This window comes from Haliotis rufescens, unplaced genomic scaffold (genome assembly GCF_023055435.1).
Source record: "Haliotis rufescens isolate VD_foot unplaced genomic scaffold, xgHalRufe1.0.p SCAF_5, whole genome shotgun sequence".
Taxonomy (NCBI): Eukaryota; Metazoa; Mollusca; class Gastropoda; order Lepetellida; family Haliotidae; genus Haliotis; species Haliotis rufescens.
The window spans coordinates 37,754,805-37,775,202 of NW_025964223.1; the positions used below are offsets into that span (position 1 = coordinate 37,754,805).

Below are 20,398 nucleotides of genomic sequence, written 5' to 3' on the forward strand. Positions count from 1 at the left end.
GCCCAGCGCAATTCCGAACTCCTCAGGCGTCAGACCTTGCACGGTGGTCAATCTGGGTCGACTCCAATGTTCCCACTGCCGTGGGTACAAGAGTTGGGGTCCCGCAAACCAGCGCACTCACACCACAGGTGAGGGCGGCTTTTTGTGTGCTTTGTCCTTATTTGTATTTTGACAATTATGTCTTTAATTGTCTGTCGTGTATCCCAACCTTGTGATGCATGCTTACAAATACTGGAATTAGGTCACGCGCCTAATGCATACTCAAAGTAGGCTTGCTCTGGGATATACGGTCTGAATGAAATTAATTTCCCTCTTTTCGACTGTTTAACCTGATCTAAGATTAAGCTCACGCGGATACAGTGTTCTCATCCGCTGCGGCGATGAAATACCTATCCAGTGGGGCCGTTTGGCGTCACCAATCGTTTTGGCAATGACGATTGAGCCTTACGGTATGCGCTTGACAGTGCTTTGTTATTCCTATAGGGTAACGCCTAGCTAGGTGCATGCGCATCGAGTGCTTCCGCCTTGGTGTTTACTTCCGCTGTTCGGAAGGAACGCTAGCAGTCAGGATTCGGGTTGTAGTGCTCCCCACCTCCTACTGTGGTAGTCAGCCTCGGTATAACAGTGGTAACGTATTACTTAATGTAATTTGTAGTATTTTCCTATTCGGAATATTCTATAAGTAATACGTTACCACTGGGCTGCTGCCCGCCCGTCCGTCCCCCGAGCACTTGCTCTCGCAAGAGACAAGAGTGAAGGGTGTCACATGGCAGCTAGGTGGCTACGCACGTGCTGCATGAGGTAATTGAGATCTCTGTGGTAGATTTCGCTGTAGCAGCAGTTGTGGGAGACAACAGCCTCGGTATAACAGTGGTAACGTATTACTTATAGAATATTCCGAATAGGAAAATTCTACAAAATCTTAATAATTTTATTACATACCCTGTTTCCTTGAGGGTGTTGCTGCGTGTTCAGGCTAGTGTGTGTTGTTTCAAGGCACATATGAAATGTGTTGTTGTTGTCTGCAGGCGACATGAGGAGAAGAGATTGGCATTTGCTGATGAAGAATTTAAGAAATTTGTCTTCGAGAGGAAAAAAAAGCCCAATTCTCCACACAGTGTAAGTAGTGAACAATCTTCGAAACCATCCAGTCTACTCCTCTTCAACTGTGAGGGGGAGGTGGGGTAGTATTGAGTTTAAAGCGTTTGATCATCATGCTGAAGACCCGTGTAGGTGTCGTTTCCAGAGAACAAGCTGAAAACTGTGAAAGACTTTTCATCCAAAATGGTACATGTCTTCATCAAGGGCTGAAGTGGTGCCTTTGGCTAAATTTTATTTTTCCCTTTTTCCAAGGCAACAAGTTTGACATTGACTCATAGTGGTGTGTTTGTGCAGACCATATCTCTAAAACTAATAGGTACTCCAATTGAAACTGTGCACACACAAAAAACAGGTCAACTAATGCCTTTTGCTATTTTTTGTGTTTAGAATATATATTTTTTCTGTTTCCTTGGCAACAAGTTTGATTGTGGTGGTGTGGAGTGTACCAGGCATAGAAATACAAGTTCAGAATCCCAATTCCAAGGTATTGTTTTAATAGCTCAATAACGACTCTAGTATGTGGACAGAAGATTAGATAGAAATAGAAGTTTGACTTAAAGTAATGGTCAGATGATTTGTTTTTTCGAATTTGTGGGGGCCGTAGGGATTTGTCATCTTCTGATGACCCCTTTAAAGTTAGATGTTGGCTGTTTTTTACAGGCTCACTCTGCTGCATCAAAAGATAAACGTAAGCAGGCACAAGCTGCAGGGGCCAACACTGCTGAGAATGAGGAGACCGCCAGGAACAGACTGTTCACCCGAGCACTGTATGACACTGAAGAGGAGGAGGTGAGATGGTGCTCCTCAGGAAAACTTATCTTTCTGCATATTTTTCAGTAAATTTGTTACATATGGGTTTTTGTCATGCTGAAGGCTGGGTTTGAATCACATGGGTACAATATGTGAGGCCCATTTCTGGTTTCCCCTGTTGTAATATTGCTAGAAAATTGTTAAAAGCAGTGCAGGATAGGGGATAAATACTTGGCTCCAAATTGTAACCACCTCGAAGCAGAGATCTCGCTGTTATATTAATAGTTAAATAAGCTGTCAATATCTGCATGCATCCATCGAAAGAAGTTTGTGTTCAGATCGCCATGGCAATGTTTCAGGATGAGGAAGGCAACAGCTCAGGATCTGACTTCATGCATGAAAGGTAGGAGGAATATATATCACTAAGCTTCATTCTTCAGTTGGTTTGCAAGTTTCCTATGAGCCAGAGGGAAATATAACCCAAAGATGTTGATTACTGTCATGCTGACATGCTTTGTGCTGATGTGGATGTCACTGGAAGTGAGATGAGTTATCTTCCCTGCAGCTTTTGGGTCACGTGTGTTTTGTAAAACGTTTATGTCAAGTGTTTACATTTGTCTATAACTTAATTGGTTTCTGTATGTGCCTTTCTGGGAACAGATATCACGTGCAGTATACAGTGTGTTGCGTGCAGCGCGCGGATGGCGGTCTCTGTCTGGGCAGTTGCTCCCTTCCCCCCTCTCCACCTGAAACACCTGAAACAAGGTCACAGCTGAAGCTTGCACTGCTCTGCAGTTTGGCTGTTGCCTAGTAAGGGGATGCAGGAGAACAGGCATGCTCTTTGAGTTCGGATAGTGGATGAGGCATTACTAATCTGGGTCCCGTTCCACAAAGCGATCTTAGGGCTAGGTTGATTGTAACTCACAAAGTACGCGATCTTAAATTTTTGTTACGATCGGCCGCCCGTTCCTCAAGGCATTCTTAACTAAGTGAGTTGTAAGTTGAGATCAAAATGCTAAGTTGCTCCAGACCAACTTAGGATCGCTAAAATCGATCTTAAATATTGTACCATAACATCAAAGATGGCGACTTTTATTATGATGTGCAAGGAAATGGACCGTGTCTTACACAAAGAAAGGGGTTTTAGAGACAGCCCCCGGCAGCTGGATACGTTATCTGACGATGAACTGTATGCGTGATATCGTATGCCACGCCACGCCCTCTTGAAACTTCTAGAAGCTGTCTCTCTGTCCATAACACCAGCAACCCAGCGTTCACATTCCGTGTCTCCAGAGACGAAGTTACTCATGACTTTGAGATATTTAAGCAAGGGTGTTGTTTTCTTTGAGTTTCGACCTTCACTGGACTGTGAAGTCCAGTGTGTCATGGGTGTTTCACCCGACTGTATAGACGCCATTTGCAACTCTATCAATAATATCCGTTTTGATCTTGTAAAATTTACGTAGTGTGAAGCACAATTTTTATCGACTTGTCGGATTCCCCCGTGTCATCGGAGCCATAGACGGGCACTTGTTACAATCGCCCTAAGATTGCTTTGTGGAACAGGCATTAACTTTAGCTAAGACGATTTTAAAATCAACGTAAGTCTCTAAGATTGATTGTAGTTACGATCGCTTTGTGGATCGGGACCCTGATGATACAACCTTTTTGGGAATATCGTCAGAAACGTGAGATAAGGTATATACATGTAAACCAGCCAGTTGAAGCTGAAGGTGAGAGTTAACGTGTTGTGAAGAGCTCCAAATAAAGCAGTGTGGACCCTCAGACACACTTCTCATTGCCGAAGTATCCAGTAGAGCACAAACAGCTGAGATGTGTAGTGAGTGTGTCTAGGTGATGAAAGGAGCTGTAAGAGTGATGTTGGTTGCTTTCAGTGACTCTGATGAGTATTCTGATTGGATGGGGGATACAGGAAGTAATCTGCAGCCTCCAAAACGTATGTCACAGCGGCAGAGAAAACGCAAACGCTTCACATCCACAGAAGATGATCAAGATGATGATGATGATGATAATGAGGAGGAGGACAATGATAAAGAAAATGACCAGGACAGTGGCAGTAATGTGGAGAGGAAGGCAAAGAAAGCAAAACCTCCACCAAAGAAAAAGAAAAAGAAAGTGGTCAAGGTGAGTTCCTGTCAGACACTTGTGGAGAGATGTCCCCAGCACCATATGTTGGTCATGGGAACCAATGATGATGGAATGGTCACAGTTTGTGACCTGGCGTGATTATGTGATGACGTGCAGGATGCTGCTCATGCAATCAGCCACTGGTTTGTCTGGCTAAAACTTGATTATTCACAGGTGACCATGATATTGATGAACTCTTGCTGACTAATTACATTAAGTAATATGTTACCACTGTTATACCGAGGCCGTTGTCTCCCACAACTGCTCTTATAGCGAAATCTACCACAGAGATCTCAATTACCTCATGCAGCACGTGCGTAGCCACCTGAGCTGCCATGTGACGCCCTTCACTCTTGTCTCTTCGCTTGCCTCAGCAAGACGTACAAAGACTGCTCTGAAGCGTTCCTGTTTCTCAATCCTTTGGTGATATTTATTACTGTTTATTACTTGCATATAAACTGTATCTATTTGGGGCGTTTGCTTTAACTACGCTTGGAAATATTTTTCCCGCCAAAAGGAAAAATTTTCCCCACCCTTTTCTCTATATACTTACGGGGTGTTTCGTGTTAAGATTCAGCTCACACGGGTGCTGTGTTCTCATCCGTTGCGGCGATGAATACCTATCCAGTGAGGCCGTTTGGAGTCACCAATCGTTTGGCAAAGACGATTGAGCCTTACGGTATGCGCTTGACAGTCCTTTGGTATTCCTATAGGGTAACGCCAAGCTAGGAGCATGCACATCGAGTGCTTCCGCCTTGTTTACTTCTGCTGGTCAGAAAAGGAACAACAAGCAGTCAGGTTTGGGTTGTAGCGCTCCCCACCGCCTACTGTGGTAATCAGCCTTGGTATAACAGTGGTAATGTATTACTAAATGTAATTTGTAGAATTTTCCTATTCAGAATATTCTATAAGTAATACGTTACCACTTGGCTGATGCCCGCCCGTCCGTCCCCCGAGCACTTGCATTGCAAGAGACAAGAGTGAAGGGTGTCAGATACAGTTATTCCAATCATTTCATCAAAATTCTTTGTAGTTATATTATTAAGTAATTGTTAACCGAATCACTGGTATATTGGGAGAAATGTCTTCACTATACACAAGAAAATAAGAAGTTAAAAATACACATCAATTAACTGTATATGAACTGTTTCATCTGTTTCAAGCACCAGCAGCCCAAGATGCCATCAGGTGTAACAGAACTGTCTGAAGCATTCCGACCACCGGAATGGCTGACTGATACCATTCCACGCAAGGCGCCATTTGTTCCTCAGATGGGCGATGAGGTCATGTACTTCCGCCAAGGTCATGAACTCTACCTGAATGCAGTGGTCAAGCATAAAGTGTATGAAGTGAACCCCAACAACAACCAGCCATGGCACAAGAATCCAAAACTCAGGGTATGTTCTGCTGACAGCAACACCTCCATTAACACCCCACTCAACACCCCACTAAACACCCCACTCGACCCCCCCACTCAACACCTCACTCAACACCCCACTGGACCCCCCACTCAACACCTCACTCGACACCCCACTCTACACCCCACTCAACACCTCACTCGACATCCCACTCGACACCCCACTCGACACCTCACTCGACACCCCACTCAACACCCCACTGGACCGCCCCCGTGGTCTTGTGGTAGAGCGTCCGCCTGGTGAGCGGAAGGTCTGGGGTTCGATCCCTGGCGTCGATCCCAATGATGATGGAATGGTCACAGTTTGTGACCTGGCGTGATTATGTGATGACGTGCAGGATGCTGCTCATGCAATCAGCCACTGGTTTGTCTGGCTAAAACTTGATTATTCACAGGTGACCATGATATTGATGAACTCTTGCTGACTAACTACATTAAGTAATATGTCACCACTGTTATACCGAGGCCGTTGTCTCCCACAACTGCTCTTATAGCGACATCCCACTCGACACCCCACTCGACACCTCACTCGACACCCCACTCAACACCCCACTGGACCGCCTCCGTGGTCTTGTGGTAGAGCGTCCGCCTGGTGAGCGGAAGGTCTGGGGTTCAATCCCTGGCTGCGTCATACAAAAAGACGTTAAAAGATTGTACTTGTTGTTACCCTGCCTGGCGCTCGGCATTAAGGGCCTAAAACAAGGACTGGTCTGCTCGGAGTCAGTATACTGTGTGTGAGTGGGGTATTCATGTTAAACTGCATCATGGTATCTCAGTGAGCTAGCACTATCAATCGGCATCAGTCTGGACTAGAACAAGCCGCACGCACGCACGCACGCACGCACGCACGCACGCACACACCACACTCAACACCACACTCAACACCACACTTGACACCTCACTCAACACCTCACTCGACACACCACTCGACACCACACTTGACACCACACTCAACACCTCGCGTAAAATGGTTTGTGTTGTGTCTATGTTGAAAGGTAGATCACTAATCATGTTAATGTTTCCCTCTTTCAACCTCATTTCAACCTCATGGTAGTAGAGTCAAGTATAATAGATATTAGTGTAACTGGTTGTAAGTTGAATTTAGTATGGATTCCAGTGATATTTAAGGACGTCTCTCATGTGAAAACACCAAGGTAAATCAGCCTTCAATACGTCTCCTGTGAAAACAAGGTGAATAAGTCCGTATCGAGGACAAAATGTGGCCTTCATCAAGTACCAGGGACATGCTCATGGATATTAGTGTTGACAAATAGTGAACGTTTGAATGAGATTTGATGATCTCCTCCAGGAACAAGAGTTGGTTAAAATTGTTGGCATCAAGTATGAAATCCGGCCACCGAGACTGTGCTGTCTCAAGCTTGCCTTCATTGACCATGAGAGTGGGAAGCTGACCGGGGGAACATTCTCCATCAAGTAAGTACAACTTACATTTTGTTCAGCCCTGTTCCCTTAGTTCTAGTAAAGACTTAGTGAGGAGATAAAGAGAATTTACCTAAAATACTTGACAAGATGAATGAATAGCCATCTCATTGATGAGCGAGTCAACTTTAATTTATGCAGTTGCCCTAGCCTGGACCAAATAGTTTGGTGCTTAATAGCACTAACTATGGCCAGTCTGCCTTGTTACACATTGTGATTATTCGTCACTGCTTTAGTCGACATACAAGCCATTGGATGAATAATGTAGACTACCAATGAGGAACCAAGCAGTTCGCTTTTGAGAAGTGAAGTTATGCACAAGTCACATATGAATGATGACAAGAATGCCCTACTGCCAGCATGGCCTGAATGGGATAGAGGAACTGATATTGAGAGGATTTCCATGGGATTTGGCCTTTAACCCTGACTTTACGGTCCATCCTTCAGGTACCACGACATGCCTGATGTCATCGACTTCCTGGTGCTCAAGCAGACCTACAACATTGCCATGAAGAGAAAATGGAAACCGAGTAAGTCTTCATCACATCATTCAAATGTCACATGTATTTCTGCTCCATGAAACAGGCCAGTTTAACATGGGATCCTATCTTGTTTGTGAAACTTTCCCTGGAACTTCTGTTCAACACAACCTCCTCACAATTTTACTATTAAACCTAACAATAATTTGTAACTGTGTCACATACTTCTGGTTTCACAACTTGTACTTGAAGGGTGACTGCAGGTTGATTGTGTAGTGCAGGTTTTCAATGTCTGATATTACGCATGTGTGTAGATGACCGGTTCCGGGCCATGATAGACGACCACTGGTGGATGGGCACAGTCCAGTCACAGGAACCCTTCCAGGCCGAGTTCACAGACAGCATGTACCAGTGCTTCAATGTCCAGTAAGTACAATGTGACACAGCCAGCTTGTAATGACAAGGATGGATACCAGGCTTTGAGTGTGCATTTGCACACATGGGAGCCAAAGCTGTGAAGCGTGTGAACAAGTGCACTTGATTCTTGTTTCTTTTATTGTTTTCACATTTACGGTTGCTTTTTTTGTTCACATGAAAATGTTGAGTGCAGGATGAAGTGGTTTAAAGTCCAATATATTGACTAGAGGAAACTGGAACTTTAAATTTGAAAAATCCATAGGTCCGATGTCCCGAACCAGTGCATTTATATATGGGACCAAACAATTTATTACCGTATATATCGCTGTGTATAAGGCGAGTTTTTCGTACTTAAAATGAGGGTGTTAAGAAGGGGGGTCGTCTTATACACGGAGGATCTCACATTTTTTTCCACTGGCGATGTCAACAGGCGTCCGATAGCCAGCGCAACATTTGACAATAAAGCCAGAAGCTGGAATGTAAACATTAAACTTGTTTCCGTCCGGTTGCACACGCACCTTCCTATGACATGTCACAAATCTCTCAGCGCGCCTCTGAGACTGGTCGCTCGAGAAAGACTTTCGCGGTAGCCTGCTAGTTTGTATTCTACTAGTACTTATCGCTTGTCTGCAGTTGTTGTTCTTATAAAGTATTAATGTCTTACCTGTAGACTCCTGGAATGTAATCCTTGGTAATCCATTGTTTGTGTTCAACATGTGTTTCACTGTTTGACTTGATTATACACGTGGCAACATGTCGGGCATTTGTGCCTCGTGTCAAAGAAAACTGTCTGAAGTAGATCCTCACAAGTATTGTCCTTCCTGCATCAATAAGGACGGGTTTTCTACGTGTTCGTGGGATAAACGTTGTAAAGAATGTGAGCACTTGTCTTCTATAAACTTTAACTTGTATCTTCGTGTGTTGGCAAAGCGGGCTGCTGACCAGCGCTACAAGCAGAGAAGGTCATTGGGTGGATCCTTGGACTCTGCACCCTCCACATCCGGCCCTGGGGGTGGCGAGTCTGACACACCCAAGAAATCAGTTGATAAAGACCCGCCTCAATCAACTTCTGTTTTCGACAAGACATGTGACTGTTCGCCTGCTGATTATACTACCCGCACGACTGATCTTCGTCAATCGGTTGATCGAGAGTGTCACTCAGCCACCCCCGTTACGACGGGACCGGGTGGTGACGAGGACCATGAGGGGACTACGGTCCCCAGTCGTTCCGTTTCTTGTTCTACCAACGACAATAGGGACGTTGTGCAGGACGACAGTTAACACAGATCCCTCTCTAGAAGTCGTTCCATTCCCGGGACGACAGGTCGAGTGCCTCGTCGAGAGACAGTAAACGACACGAGGACGTTCATCACCTTCGTGGTCGTCGGGAGTACGATTCGGACGATAACTACGATGGGGATCGTAGTACTTCTACAGTTAGAGATCGTAGCCCTCGTCCCCACGAGGACCTGCGACGTTCTCGCAGGGAGTTTCTGGGAGATCAGCATCGTAGAGATAATGACAGAACGACACCCTCATCTCACTTTCATATCGACCCGGCTTTAATAGCCCAGATCATGGCGGCGGTACTCGCCTCGACCGGGTCGACCAAGAAGGATTCGATTACGTCGGGGGTCCATGGACCGTCAACCAGTACACCAGTTCCTTCATCTATGCCTCCACAATCGACGTCGACGATGGATTGTGACGACAGCCCTCCTAGGCCTCCCAAAGACATTGAGTTGTTTGCTTGGCTATCTAACTTTCTGCCTGAGTTATCACAAGACGATGACAAACAAACGCGTGCTGGCTTTAAGGTCGGAGATACACCGCAATCTCTTCAGTTTTCTCCTCCTGATGAGTTCAGAGCCATGGCTCAAGATATGGACCAGAACTTTGCCTCTGCTCTGCCTGGGCAGAGTTTCTGCAAGCCGCCTAGGCGATCTCGTTACCCGATTTATGGCATGCCATTTTCGTCACCCATGAGAAGGGACTTGGATTGGGGGCTACTCTTCAAGAAACCAGCGCCCTCCAAGATTCTAGTAGAAGACAGGCATTTGGAATCCATGGACACTGCTGTTCGTCACCAGCTACAACCGCTTGCTATGCTGTCGACAGCGATCGAGGCCCTCTAAGTGTACTTTGAGGAGAAAGAACCCCAGGACGAGGACGAAAGGACGGTTCCATCGGTCCTCACCTGTATGCAATGGTGGATCTTGGACGTCCTCGCCCAGTCCCGATATGTATCGGGCCAGATTACTACGGCACATCGCCATGGTTACATCGACTGCACTGAACTACCTGATCGTCATGGCAGGTCACTCTTACGGGCCCCGTGGTCATCGCAACAGTTGTTTGACGGTCGTACCAACGAAGTTCTGGACAAGTACTCCAGGGAAGCCGAGCGTGACATCATCATTTTGGCTTCACACAACCTGTCCAGACGGCCATCGGTTTCGAAAGCCCCACGACGACGTTACAGAAACGAGAATGTGCAACGGGCCTTTCGTAGGGACATGCCTTGACAGCCGTCCCGCAAGAGAGATTCAGACAGGAAAAGTCACCAGGTCTCTTTTTCCAAGTATCCCAGAGGGGGAAAGAGCCAGCGGGGGAAGAAGTGAGGACCCTTCCACCGCCGTCACCGTCGTTGGAGTCTCCCCCGGTAACACTCCCTTTCGACAAGCTACCGGTAGGGGGGAGACTTCATCACTATGCCCACAGGTGGGCTTTCCTCAACGACCCTTACGTTCAGAACATTTTGACAACAGGCTACGCCCCACGCCTGAGATCGACGCCACCACTGACGTCATCCCCGACATTCCACACTCCACCAACGGATCGGCTGACTGAGGCCATCGATTCGTTGGTGGAAAAGGCGGCAGTACTTCGCCTAGGGACATCGGCACCATCGCCGGGGTTCTACTCGCCCATCTTTCTAGTACCCAAGAAAAACTCCACAAAGATGCGGCTTATTTTCAATCTCAAAAAGTTCAATGCAACATACCACCAACAACCCAACACATTCACCATGATATCCCTCAGCTCTCTGTGTCGGATGATATTACCGAACAACTTTCTCATCTCGATAGACCTTCAGGACTTGTATCTCCATGTACCAATAGCTTCCGAGTTCCAGAAGTACCTCCAATTCGTCTACCAAGGTATTCATTACCAGTGGGCGGCACTCCCGTTTGGAATTTCTGCGGCCCCTTGCATTTTCACACGGATCATGAAGACGGTCGTAGAATGTCTCCATCGGCAGGCGATCAGGGTTGCCTTCTACCTAGATGACGAGCTCCAAGCTTACCAGTTCACAGTAGCCCTTCAAGAAGAGTTAGCGACCACCCTGAGTCTACTACGGTACCTCGGGTGGATCGTCAACCTGCAAAAGTCAGACTTGGTACCAACTCGGGATCTACAGTACATCGGGATACGCTTCCAGACGGGGGTCAATCTGGCCAAGGTACCTCAAGACCATTGGGACAAGATTGTGAGCAGCGTTCCGAGACTTCTACTTGCCCCGGCATCGGTGCACACGTGGCAGGAAGTCCTCGGTCTGTTGACATTGGCCCAAGACCTGACTCGCCGAGGTCGTCTTCAACTTCGTCCGCTGCAGAGATTGCTGTACCCCCACCTGGAGTTTCCCAACCTCCTGGTTCCACTTTCGGCGCAGCTACATTGTCATCTGGAGTGGTGACTCCAGCTGTCGAACGTTTGCGAAGGCGTCTTTATGAGCGAGCCTCCGTTCAAACTACACCTATTCGTAGGCGCATCATTGGAAGGCTGGGGAGCGCACTTCGGGGACTACCAAGCGGCCGGGCTGTGGTCGCCAGAAGAAAAGGTCCTCCACATCAACTGCCTCGAGATGGAAGCATGGAGATTCGGGTGGTCGAGTTCTGGACACTTCGACTCCGTCGGAAACGGCTGATGATACAGTCGGACAACTCCACAGTCGTCCACTGCATCAACAAACAGGGAACGACTCGGTCGGCGGCCCTGCCGGACCAGACATTCAGGTTCTTCGCCCTCGTCGACGATTTGGACATGGGTGTAAGAGCCCGTCACATCCCAGGGGCCAAGAATGTGATAGCAGACGCCCTGTTGAGACCATCAAGGCCGTCTCCCACGGTGATCCATCCGAAAGTCTTTCATTTGCTGACAGATCGACTCTGGTTGCCCCAAGTAGATCTCTTCGCAACCCGGCACAACAACCGCCTCCCTCGATTCGTGTTGCCGGTTCCAGACCCACAGGCATGGGACAACAATGCTCTAGCGATATCGTGGGAGGATCTAGCCGCTTACGCGTTTCCGGCAACGGTGCTGTTACCAACGATACTGGAGAAAGGAGAAAGGAGAAACGGCCAACCTACGTCTGCTTTTGGTCACGCCTTATTGGCCGGCCAGAATGTGGTTCCTGGAACTTCTTCAGATCATCGATCAGCAACCGTTCCCGTTGCCAGATCGAGACGACCTCCTTCTTCATCCTCACACCGACGACTTGCATCCGGGGGTAAAGAACTTCCAGCTTCACGCCTGGGTTTGCTTAAGACCTCGTTAATGAAGAAAGGATATTCGGCTAAAGCGGCAGCGCTTGTCTCGTCGACACATCGAGTTACGACTCGTAAGCTGTATGATGACAAGAGGACCACTTTCTCCATTTTCGCCAGGTCTCGTGGCTTCAACCGGCGGTAGCAACCCCCTCACAGGTGGCGGAGTTCCTAGTCTATCTCCGGTCATCTCGCTTTGGCTTCAGTGGTGCCGTCTCCTACGGGCAACAAGCTCACTAAAGTACCGGAGTTTCAGAAGATTCTACGTGCCTTCATGGTTGAAGATCAGTCACGTAAATTCCGACCACCGGCCTGGGACCTCGATGTCGTTCTGCGCAACCTGTCTAGTCAGACTTACGAGCCTCTAGATCAGGTCACGTCCGACTTATTGTCTCAGAAAACAGCTTTCCTTCTCTCGCTGGCTACGGCAGCTAGAGTATCGGAAATACATGCCATTGACGTCGGTCGGATTATGTTCGATCAGCGTAACCATGGCAACGTCCGTCTTGGTCTCAGATGGGATTTTTTAGCGAAAAATCAATTTCCTAGCCAAGATTCGAGAATGTTCCTCATTCCTTCCTTGTCCGCCATTATGGGCCCTCATGATCACGCTGATCTCACACTGTGCCCAGTTCGTGCGCTTCGTATTTACCTGCAGCGATCTGAACAGCAACGACAAGATTTTCGACAGCTGTTCATGCCGCTCTCAACCAATGCAAAGAAAGAGATTACACGTAATACTCTCTCCTTTTGGTTGAGAGCGGTAATTCTCAGAGCTTACGAGGCCCAAGGATTTGCACCTCCCACCTCCTCTCATCCGCACGAAGTTCGAGCCATAGCTTCAACATTAGCACTCCACAGTAATTGTTCGCTGCAAGCTATTATGGAGGGCTGCTTTTGGAGATCTACTTCAGTGTTTGCTTCGCATTATCTCAGAGATATCTCAACAGAAGATGTTGAAGGACTCAAACAGTTTGGTCCACTCATGGTGGCACAACAGATCTCCCAGAAAAGACAGGGAATTTGTGCTTTATTCACTTGCTCGACACTTCGTGCCATATAAAATGTTACAATAAAAGCTGTTGGTGAATGTACGCATTCTTATGGTTTTTTGTTGCGTGCAGTACTTCAGCTTTTTTATTATGGTTATTCGGTGTATGCATCGTCTTCCCATACTTTATAGTACTGCTCGTATTTTTTAGTTACCTTGTATACTGCGAGTTGCTCTGTAACTAAATTATGCGCCGACCACACTTTGATCGCAGTTCAACTGACGAGTGCAGTTGTCCTGTCGCATCGATAATAAGTTGTGTGTCGAAGAGCATTAACCATGCTATTTTTAATTACCTTGTATACTGCGAGTTGTTCTGTAACTAAATTATACGCTGACCACACTTCGATCGCAATTCAACTGACGTGTGCAGTTGTCCTGTCACATCGATAGTTACTTGTGGGTCGAAGAGCATTTACCATGCTGTTTTAGTTACCTTGTATACTGCGAGTTGCTCTGTAACTAAACTATACGTTGACCACAATTCAATCGCAGTTCAACTGACGCGTGCAGTTGTCCTGTCGCATCGATAATTAGTTGTGTGTCGAAGAGCATTAACCATGCTGTGAGTTTGTGATAAACAACTTGTCTCGTCCGTGCATCTGGTCGAATGTTCTATTGCCACTACAAGGGTGAGGAACTTGGTACATTCAAAGTGAAAGAGGTCACTTCCTGATTACTTTCCCGACCCTCCTTTCAGTGTTCTGTCGAATTCTACCCATTTGTACAACTGAAAACAGACTAAAACATGGGTTTTTCAGATTAAAAACGATGTTTTATTGGTCTGAATTCAGTCATACCAGCCATCCCCACAGGGAAGTAATCCAGTCCAGTCCTGAATGATGGCTTATTCTTCGAGATTTGTGACATGTCATAGGGAGGTGCGTGCGCAACCGGACGGAAACAAGTTTAATGTTTACATTCCAGCTTCTGGCTTCCTTTTAAACGTGCAACTAGAAGTGAGGGTATGAGAGATACCCATTTGTACGACTGAAAACAGACCAATAAAACATCGTTTTTATTCTGAAAAACACATTTTTATTGCATATATAAGGTTTGTGTGCGCACTTGTGATGTGCTTCATTCCAGGTCGCCTTATACACGGAGTATAGGATTTGGGGTTGATTTTGAAGGCGTGTACAGGGGGGTCGTCTTATACGTGGGGTCACCTTATACACAGCGATATACGGTAATGCATAAGTCTGATGGACCAGGCGATTTCATTCACCGATGTTACAGAAGTCAGGATTTGGCCAATTTTTTTACTTATCCTGCATTACTCCTTAATGCATCTACTGCTTACCGTAAAATTATTACGAATGATCAGTAGAAATGTGGTTGGAAGTGATGTCACTCTGGACAATCATGTGACAGCTGTTCGAGTGGTCCTCAGACAGGAATAGACTTGATTGGAAACAACCTTCCTTCTTCCGTTTAGGACCATCGCAAGGTCTGTCTCTGTCAAAAGGTTAGCAGCAGATGCATTAAGTAGTAATGCAGGATAAGTATACAAATGTAAAAAATATTTATTTTTTCCTAATACTTTGATTACCATTATTTATTTTCACATAAATAAAGTACAGGAAGTTAACACATCAATTAGCCAACATTGATATGAAAAGCTGTTTTGTTTTTGTACAGTTACCAAAATTGGCCAATGAAAATGGGCAAATTTATTATTTGCATACTGAAAGATTTGATGTCTTTCTAGGTCACAGTATTCTAGACATAAGTATTTTGACAAAATTTTGACAGGACAGAAATGAGTTGGGACCAGACAAATTACATTTCAGACCTTGTTATTTTATTTCTTTGGTAAGAGGGCTTCTGAAAGAAGACTAAGACTTGAATCAAAAGCCAACTCGCCCTCGTGGCATCAGTAGCAATGCCCAAGCCTTTCCCGTTCCATGTTTTGATGCATGTTATCTTTACAGTGTTCCACTTCCATTTTTTGGTTCCAAACCCCCACCCCCATGAGCATATTGAATGTTAGTCCCAATGGCTTATTGAGAAAGATACATGGAACTTGAAAGTTGATCCTGCTAGGCCGCTTCATTTGCATATTTATCAGACCATGAAGCCAAGTTCAAATGGATCAAATGGATATCATGAGCCAGTGTATGATAAAATGTTTTTTTTATCAGTACATGATCAGGCTATATGATGGTCTTCATATGATAACCTTATCAGTTTATGAAACTGATTTGTGAGGATTATATTAACACCATCTGTAACACATAGTGAATGTAGTCATGTCTGACAGTGTTGAGTCCATGCTGTGCTGCACAGGAACATGTGACTGTCCTCTGGCAGTTGATTGTAGTCAAAGCATTAGTCCGATACAAGACAATGAAGGGTACACCTGAAGACTTTCCAACCTTGTGTTCACAGCTGGGACAATGGGGAACATGAGAAGCTAAGTCCATGGGATCTGGAGCTGATTGATGAAGAAAGTAAGTTGTAACAAAAACATCAATTAGTACCAGACACATTGCCAGTGTCATTTGTCTTTCCAGGCCTAGCAGTTTTATCCCCCAAATATTTTATTACCTGTCTTTGATTTGAAATTCAGAATTGTTTTAAAAAACTGCTTTTGAATTATTAATTTTCTTGATTATATCAAAATTTACTACTGAGGGAAAGTTGTCGTGTTGTGGTACGCTTTATATAAAAGTCTCTCCCCAGTATTCCCAGGTAGAATGCATTGTACATGTTAAGAAAATGTTATTTCCTGAAATTATTCCTGTTGTGTGTGCAGGTGTACCAGGGGACGTTGGCGGGGGAGTGATGGTTGAGAAGGAGGAGTTGAAGATGTTGCTGTACAACCCAGGGCAGAGTGAATGGCCGCCGTGTGGCCGTGACGAGGAGTGTGACAGGATCGTTCATGGGCTGGAGGAGGTCATGCAGCACTCCATGGCTGAGCCCTTCAATGCACCAGTGGACCTGAATGCCTTTCCACTGTATGCCCATGTGATCGAATACCCTGTTGACCTGAGCACCATCAAGGCCAGACTGGAGAACAGGTTCTACAGGTGAGTCACAGAGTCCAGTACAGGCAGGATTACTAGAACAGGTGTATCACAGAGTCCAGTACAGGCAGGATTAGTAGAACAGGTGTATCACAGAGTCCAGTACAGGCAGGATTACTAGAACAGGTGAGTCACAGAGTCAAGTACAGGCAGGATTAGTAGAACAGGTGTATCACAGAGTCCAGTTCAGGCAGGATTACTAGAACAGGTGTATCACAGAGTCCAGTACAGGCAGGATTACTGGAACAGGTGTATCACAGAGTCCAGTACAGGCAGGATTACTAGAACAGGTGTATCACAGAGTCAAGTACAGGCAGGATTACTAGAACAGGTGAGTCACAGAGTCAAGTACAGGCAGGATTACTAGAACAGGTGAGTCACAGAGTCAAGTACAGGCAGGATTACTAGAACAGGTGTATCACAGAGTCCAGTACAGGCAGGATTACTAGAACAGGTGAGTCACAGAGTCCAGTACAGGCAGGATTACTAGAACAGGTGAGTCACAGAGTCCAGTACAGGCATGATTACTAGAACAGGTGATGGCACAGTACAGTACAGAATCCATCTGATGCTCAAGATACTACGCCATTTGTCAACCCCTTCGGCAGTGGCAAGTACTCTTGGGTCAACTAACATCAGCCCTACGTGCGGGTTACATCAGACGTCAGGACATTTGCCTATCTTTTGCTCTACCTCCTCACCTCAGGAGTCATCTCAGCTGATGGACGGAAGAGTCGAACATCTTAAAAGGTGTCTCTTTAACAGAGTTATCCCCAATGTCCCACTTGTTCGTAGACGCATATCTACAGGGTTGTGGTGCGCATCTGGAAGACCAGATGACCTCAGAGATGTGGGCCGGCACACAGCACACTTGGCACATCAACAACATGGAGTTGGAGGCACTCATTCTGGCAATATCACACTGGAAGGAGCACCTTCGGTACACTCAACTCGCCATCTCCACCAACAACTCATTCTGGCAATATCACACTGGAAGGAGCACCTCCGGTATGCTCAAATCGCCATCTCCACCAAGAACTCATTCTGGCAATATCACACTGGAAGGAGCACCTTCGGTACACTCAACTCGCCATCTCCACCAACAACTCATTCTGGCAATATCACACTGGAAGGAGCACCTCCACCAATAACATCACGGTGGTTTGGTGCCTGTGCAGTCAGGGGAAGACCCACTCTCACTCCCTCCTTAAAGCACATTCCAGTTCTTCCATCTGGTAGATCGGCTGGGCCTATGCCTTCTGGTCAAGCTAATTTGGAACAATATGGCAGACGCTCTATCCAGGCCAGACAGGGCAGCTCCCATGGAATGGAAGCTTCATCTCAAGGTGTTTCATCTCGTATGTCTGTGTCTAGGTCATCCAAATGTAGTGGCCATAAAATTTCCGAGTCCCGTGATGGGATTCGAACCACGGACCTTCTGATCAGAGGTCAGGCGCCTTGTCCACATGACCAAAGAGGTTAACCTCGTCAGCAAGCTGACAAGGTAAGGATGTCATCTGTGGGATGACTCCACGCCCTGCTACACAAACATCAACCTCTTCGCCACTTGGCAGAACTACAAGATCTCAACTTTACTTCTACCCGATCCCAGACCTGCAGGCTTTGGCAGTAGATGAAATCATTATCACTTGCTAATGAGGGATGAAGAGCGTACGCTTATACTCCACAAGTATTTCTTCCCAGGGTGATGCAGAAGATCATGGCAACCAAGAGCCTCAATCTGAAAATCAGAAGGCCAAGTTTCACCCTCGTACATGGGATTTGAATGTCATACTTAGAATGAGGGTAAGACCTTGTCTCTCAAATTTTCATTTCTGGACCAAGACTTGTGTAGCCAAGGTCACCTGACATGGAGTAAGTCATAAATATGAACAACAGTAATTAATCAGTGACAGTTGCACAACTCATTCAGGATGGCAGAGGGTCAATGTACAATACAGTGGGGATTAACAGTTGGTAATAGCATCTTATATATAATGGCAGTTCAGTGATTCAAGGCATATTGATGTCATGACTGCAGGGTAATTAGCCTTTGGAATTAAATGTTCATTCAGACGATGGCTGTCCCAAAATTGGTTGCTCTGACACTCCATCCCACCTTCATCATCGATCATAGGAACCGAAGGCAAGCATAACTCTTGTTATGCCCTTTGTACACATTACAAGTTTACATCCGTCGCTCCAAGACTTTGCGTGGTGCTCGTGAATGTCTATTTATTCCTGTCTCACAGGCCTCCACGAGTAAAGTCAGCTGCAACACGTTATCAGTATGGTTGTGCGCTCTCATCCTTCAGGCTTATGAAACTGCCAACTTGGATCCACTGAGAGCTAACAATCCTCACGAGATCTGGGCTGTTGCCTCTATGATGGTTCCACACAATAATTGCTCTATTAGAGCCATCATGGAAGGATGTTTTTGGAGGTCCAACACTGTCTTCGCAAACCACTACCCCAGGAACTTGGTCTTTGAAGATGTCGCCATTAAAATGCTCCTGTCAAGAGCTAGCCTTACCAGACTGCAGCACTGTTCGCTCACCCATCAGGGGAATTATTCTGCAATTATTCGTAAACCGTCCATAGACAGGATTAGTCGAAGTAGTGACAGATCTGCGCAACTGATGTCCTCAATGACTGCCGTGAATTAGTGCAGAGTTTCTGTCACTGAGGACCACATCTGATGGTATACCCTCCTCCATACCGAGTAATGCAGGATAAGTAAAACATTAAGTAAAATCTAAATATTTTTTACATTTGTATACTTATCCTGCATTACTATGTCTAAGGGCCCACCCGTCGCAGACTTGCCTCTCCACGATTTCTTCAGATGTTTAAAATATTGACGTCCGTGACAAGCAGTAATATGGTGTTTACATGACGTCAACACATCAGAGTCAAGTGGCCGCAACTTTTAGGCCCTGCATCACACTTCAAGTGGAACAACTTCTTCTCAGCTGGTATCCTGCCCCGCTGTTGTCTGTAAGCAGTAGATGCATTGAGGTGTAATGCAGGATAAGTATGCATATGTAAAGAAATATTAAGAGTTTACTATATTTAATAACTAAAGGGATAAAACTGGGAATGAGTAGAAGTAATCATGGTGTTTATATAAAATATGTTTTGAGAACGTTTGACCACCAGTATTGTTTTGTCCAGGAGAGTGAATGCTGTCCAGTTTGATGTCAGGCATATTGAGTCGAATACTGCAAGGTTCAATGAGCCAGGAAGTGCCATTGTACAGAAGGCAGGAATCATCACCGAGACAATGCTTAGCTTCATCAGGTAAGTGGAAGCCTGCAGTGTAGTGTAGTTATGTTATATCACTGCAGTAGTGGTGTAGTTAATGTTATATCACTGCAGTAGTGGTGTAGTTAATGTTATATCGCTGCAGTAGTGGTGTAGTTTGTTATATCGCTGCAGTAGTGGATTAGTTTTTTATATTGCTGGAGTAGTGGTGTAGTTAATGTTATATCACTGCAGTAGTGGTGTAGTTTGTTATATTGCTGCAGTAGTGGTGTAGTTTGTTATATCGCTGCAGTAGTGGTGTAGTTTGTTATATTGCTGCAGTAGTGGTGTAGTTTGTTATATTGCTGCAGTAGTGGTGTAGTTAATGTTATATTGCTGCAGTAGTGGTGTAGTTTGTTATATTGCTGCAGTAGTGGTGTAGTTTGTTATATTGCTGCAGTAGTGGTGTAGTTTGTTATATTGCTGCAGTAGTGGTGTAGTTTGTTATATCACTGCAGTAGTGGTGTAGTTTGTTATATTGCTGCAGTAGTGGTGTAGTTTGTTATATCGTTGCAGTAGTGGTGTAGTTGATGTTATATCGCTGCAGTAGTTGTCTAGTTTAGTTTATATCGTTGCAGTAGTGGTGTAGTTAATGTTATATCGCTGCAGTAGTTGTCTAGTTTATGTTATATCACTGCAGTAGTGGTGTAGTTGATGTTATATCGCTGCAGTAGTTGTGTAGTTTATGTTATATCACTGCAGTAGTGTAGTTTATG

General features: G+C 45.7%; 1 protein-coding gene across 1 annotated transcript in view; it reads left to right on the forward strand.

Annotated features, from left to right (window-relative positions):
* The window catches only part of LOC124116325 (bromodomain and WD repeat-containing protein 3-like), a 64,178-nt gene that overhangs the window by 22,344 nt on the left and 21,436 nt on the right, over window positions 1-20,398 (forward strand). Inside the window, exons 18-28 of the mRNA XM_048383971.1 lie at window positions 1,029-1,119; window positions 1,762-1,890; window positions 2,211-2,254; window positions 3,747-3,996; window positions 5,163-5,396; window positions 6,726-6,850; window positions 7,304-7,386; window positions 7,650-7,761; window positions 15,742-15,803; window positions 16,109-16,382; window positions 19,554-19,679. Of these exons, the coding sequence (XP_048239928.1) occupies window positions 1,029-1,119; window positions 1,762-1,890; window positions 2,211-2,254; window positions 3,747-3,996; window positions 5,163-5,396; window positions 6,726-6,850; window positions 7,304-7,386; window positions 7,650-7,761; window positions 15,742-15,803; window positions 16,109-16,382; window positions 19,554-19,679 (1,530 nt within the window). The remainder of the gene's footprint in view (window positions 1-1,028; window positions 1,120-1,761; window positions 1,891-2,210; window positions 2,255-3,746; window positions 3,997-5,162; window positions 5,397-6,725; window positions 6,851-7,303; window positions 7,387-7,649; window positions 7,762-15,741; window positions 15,804-16,108; window positions 16,383-19,553; window positions 19,680-20,398) is intronic.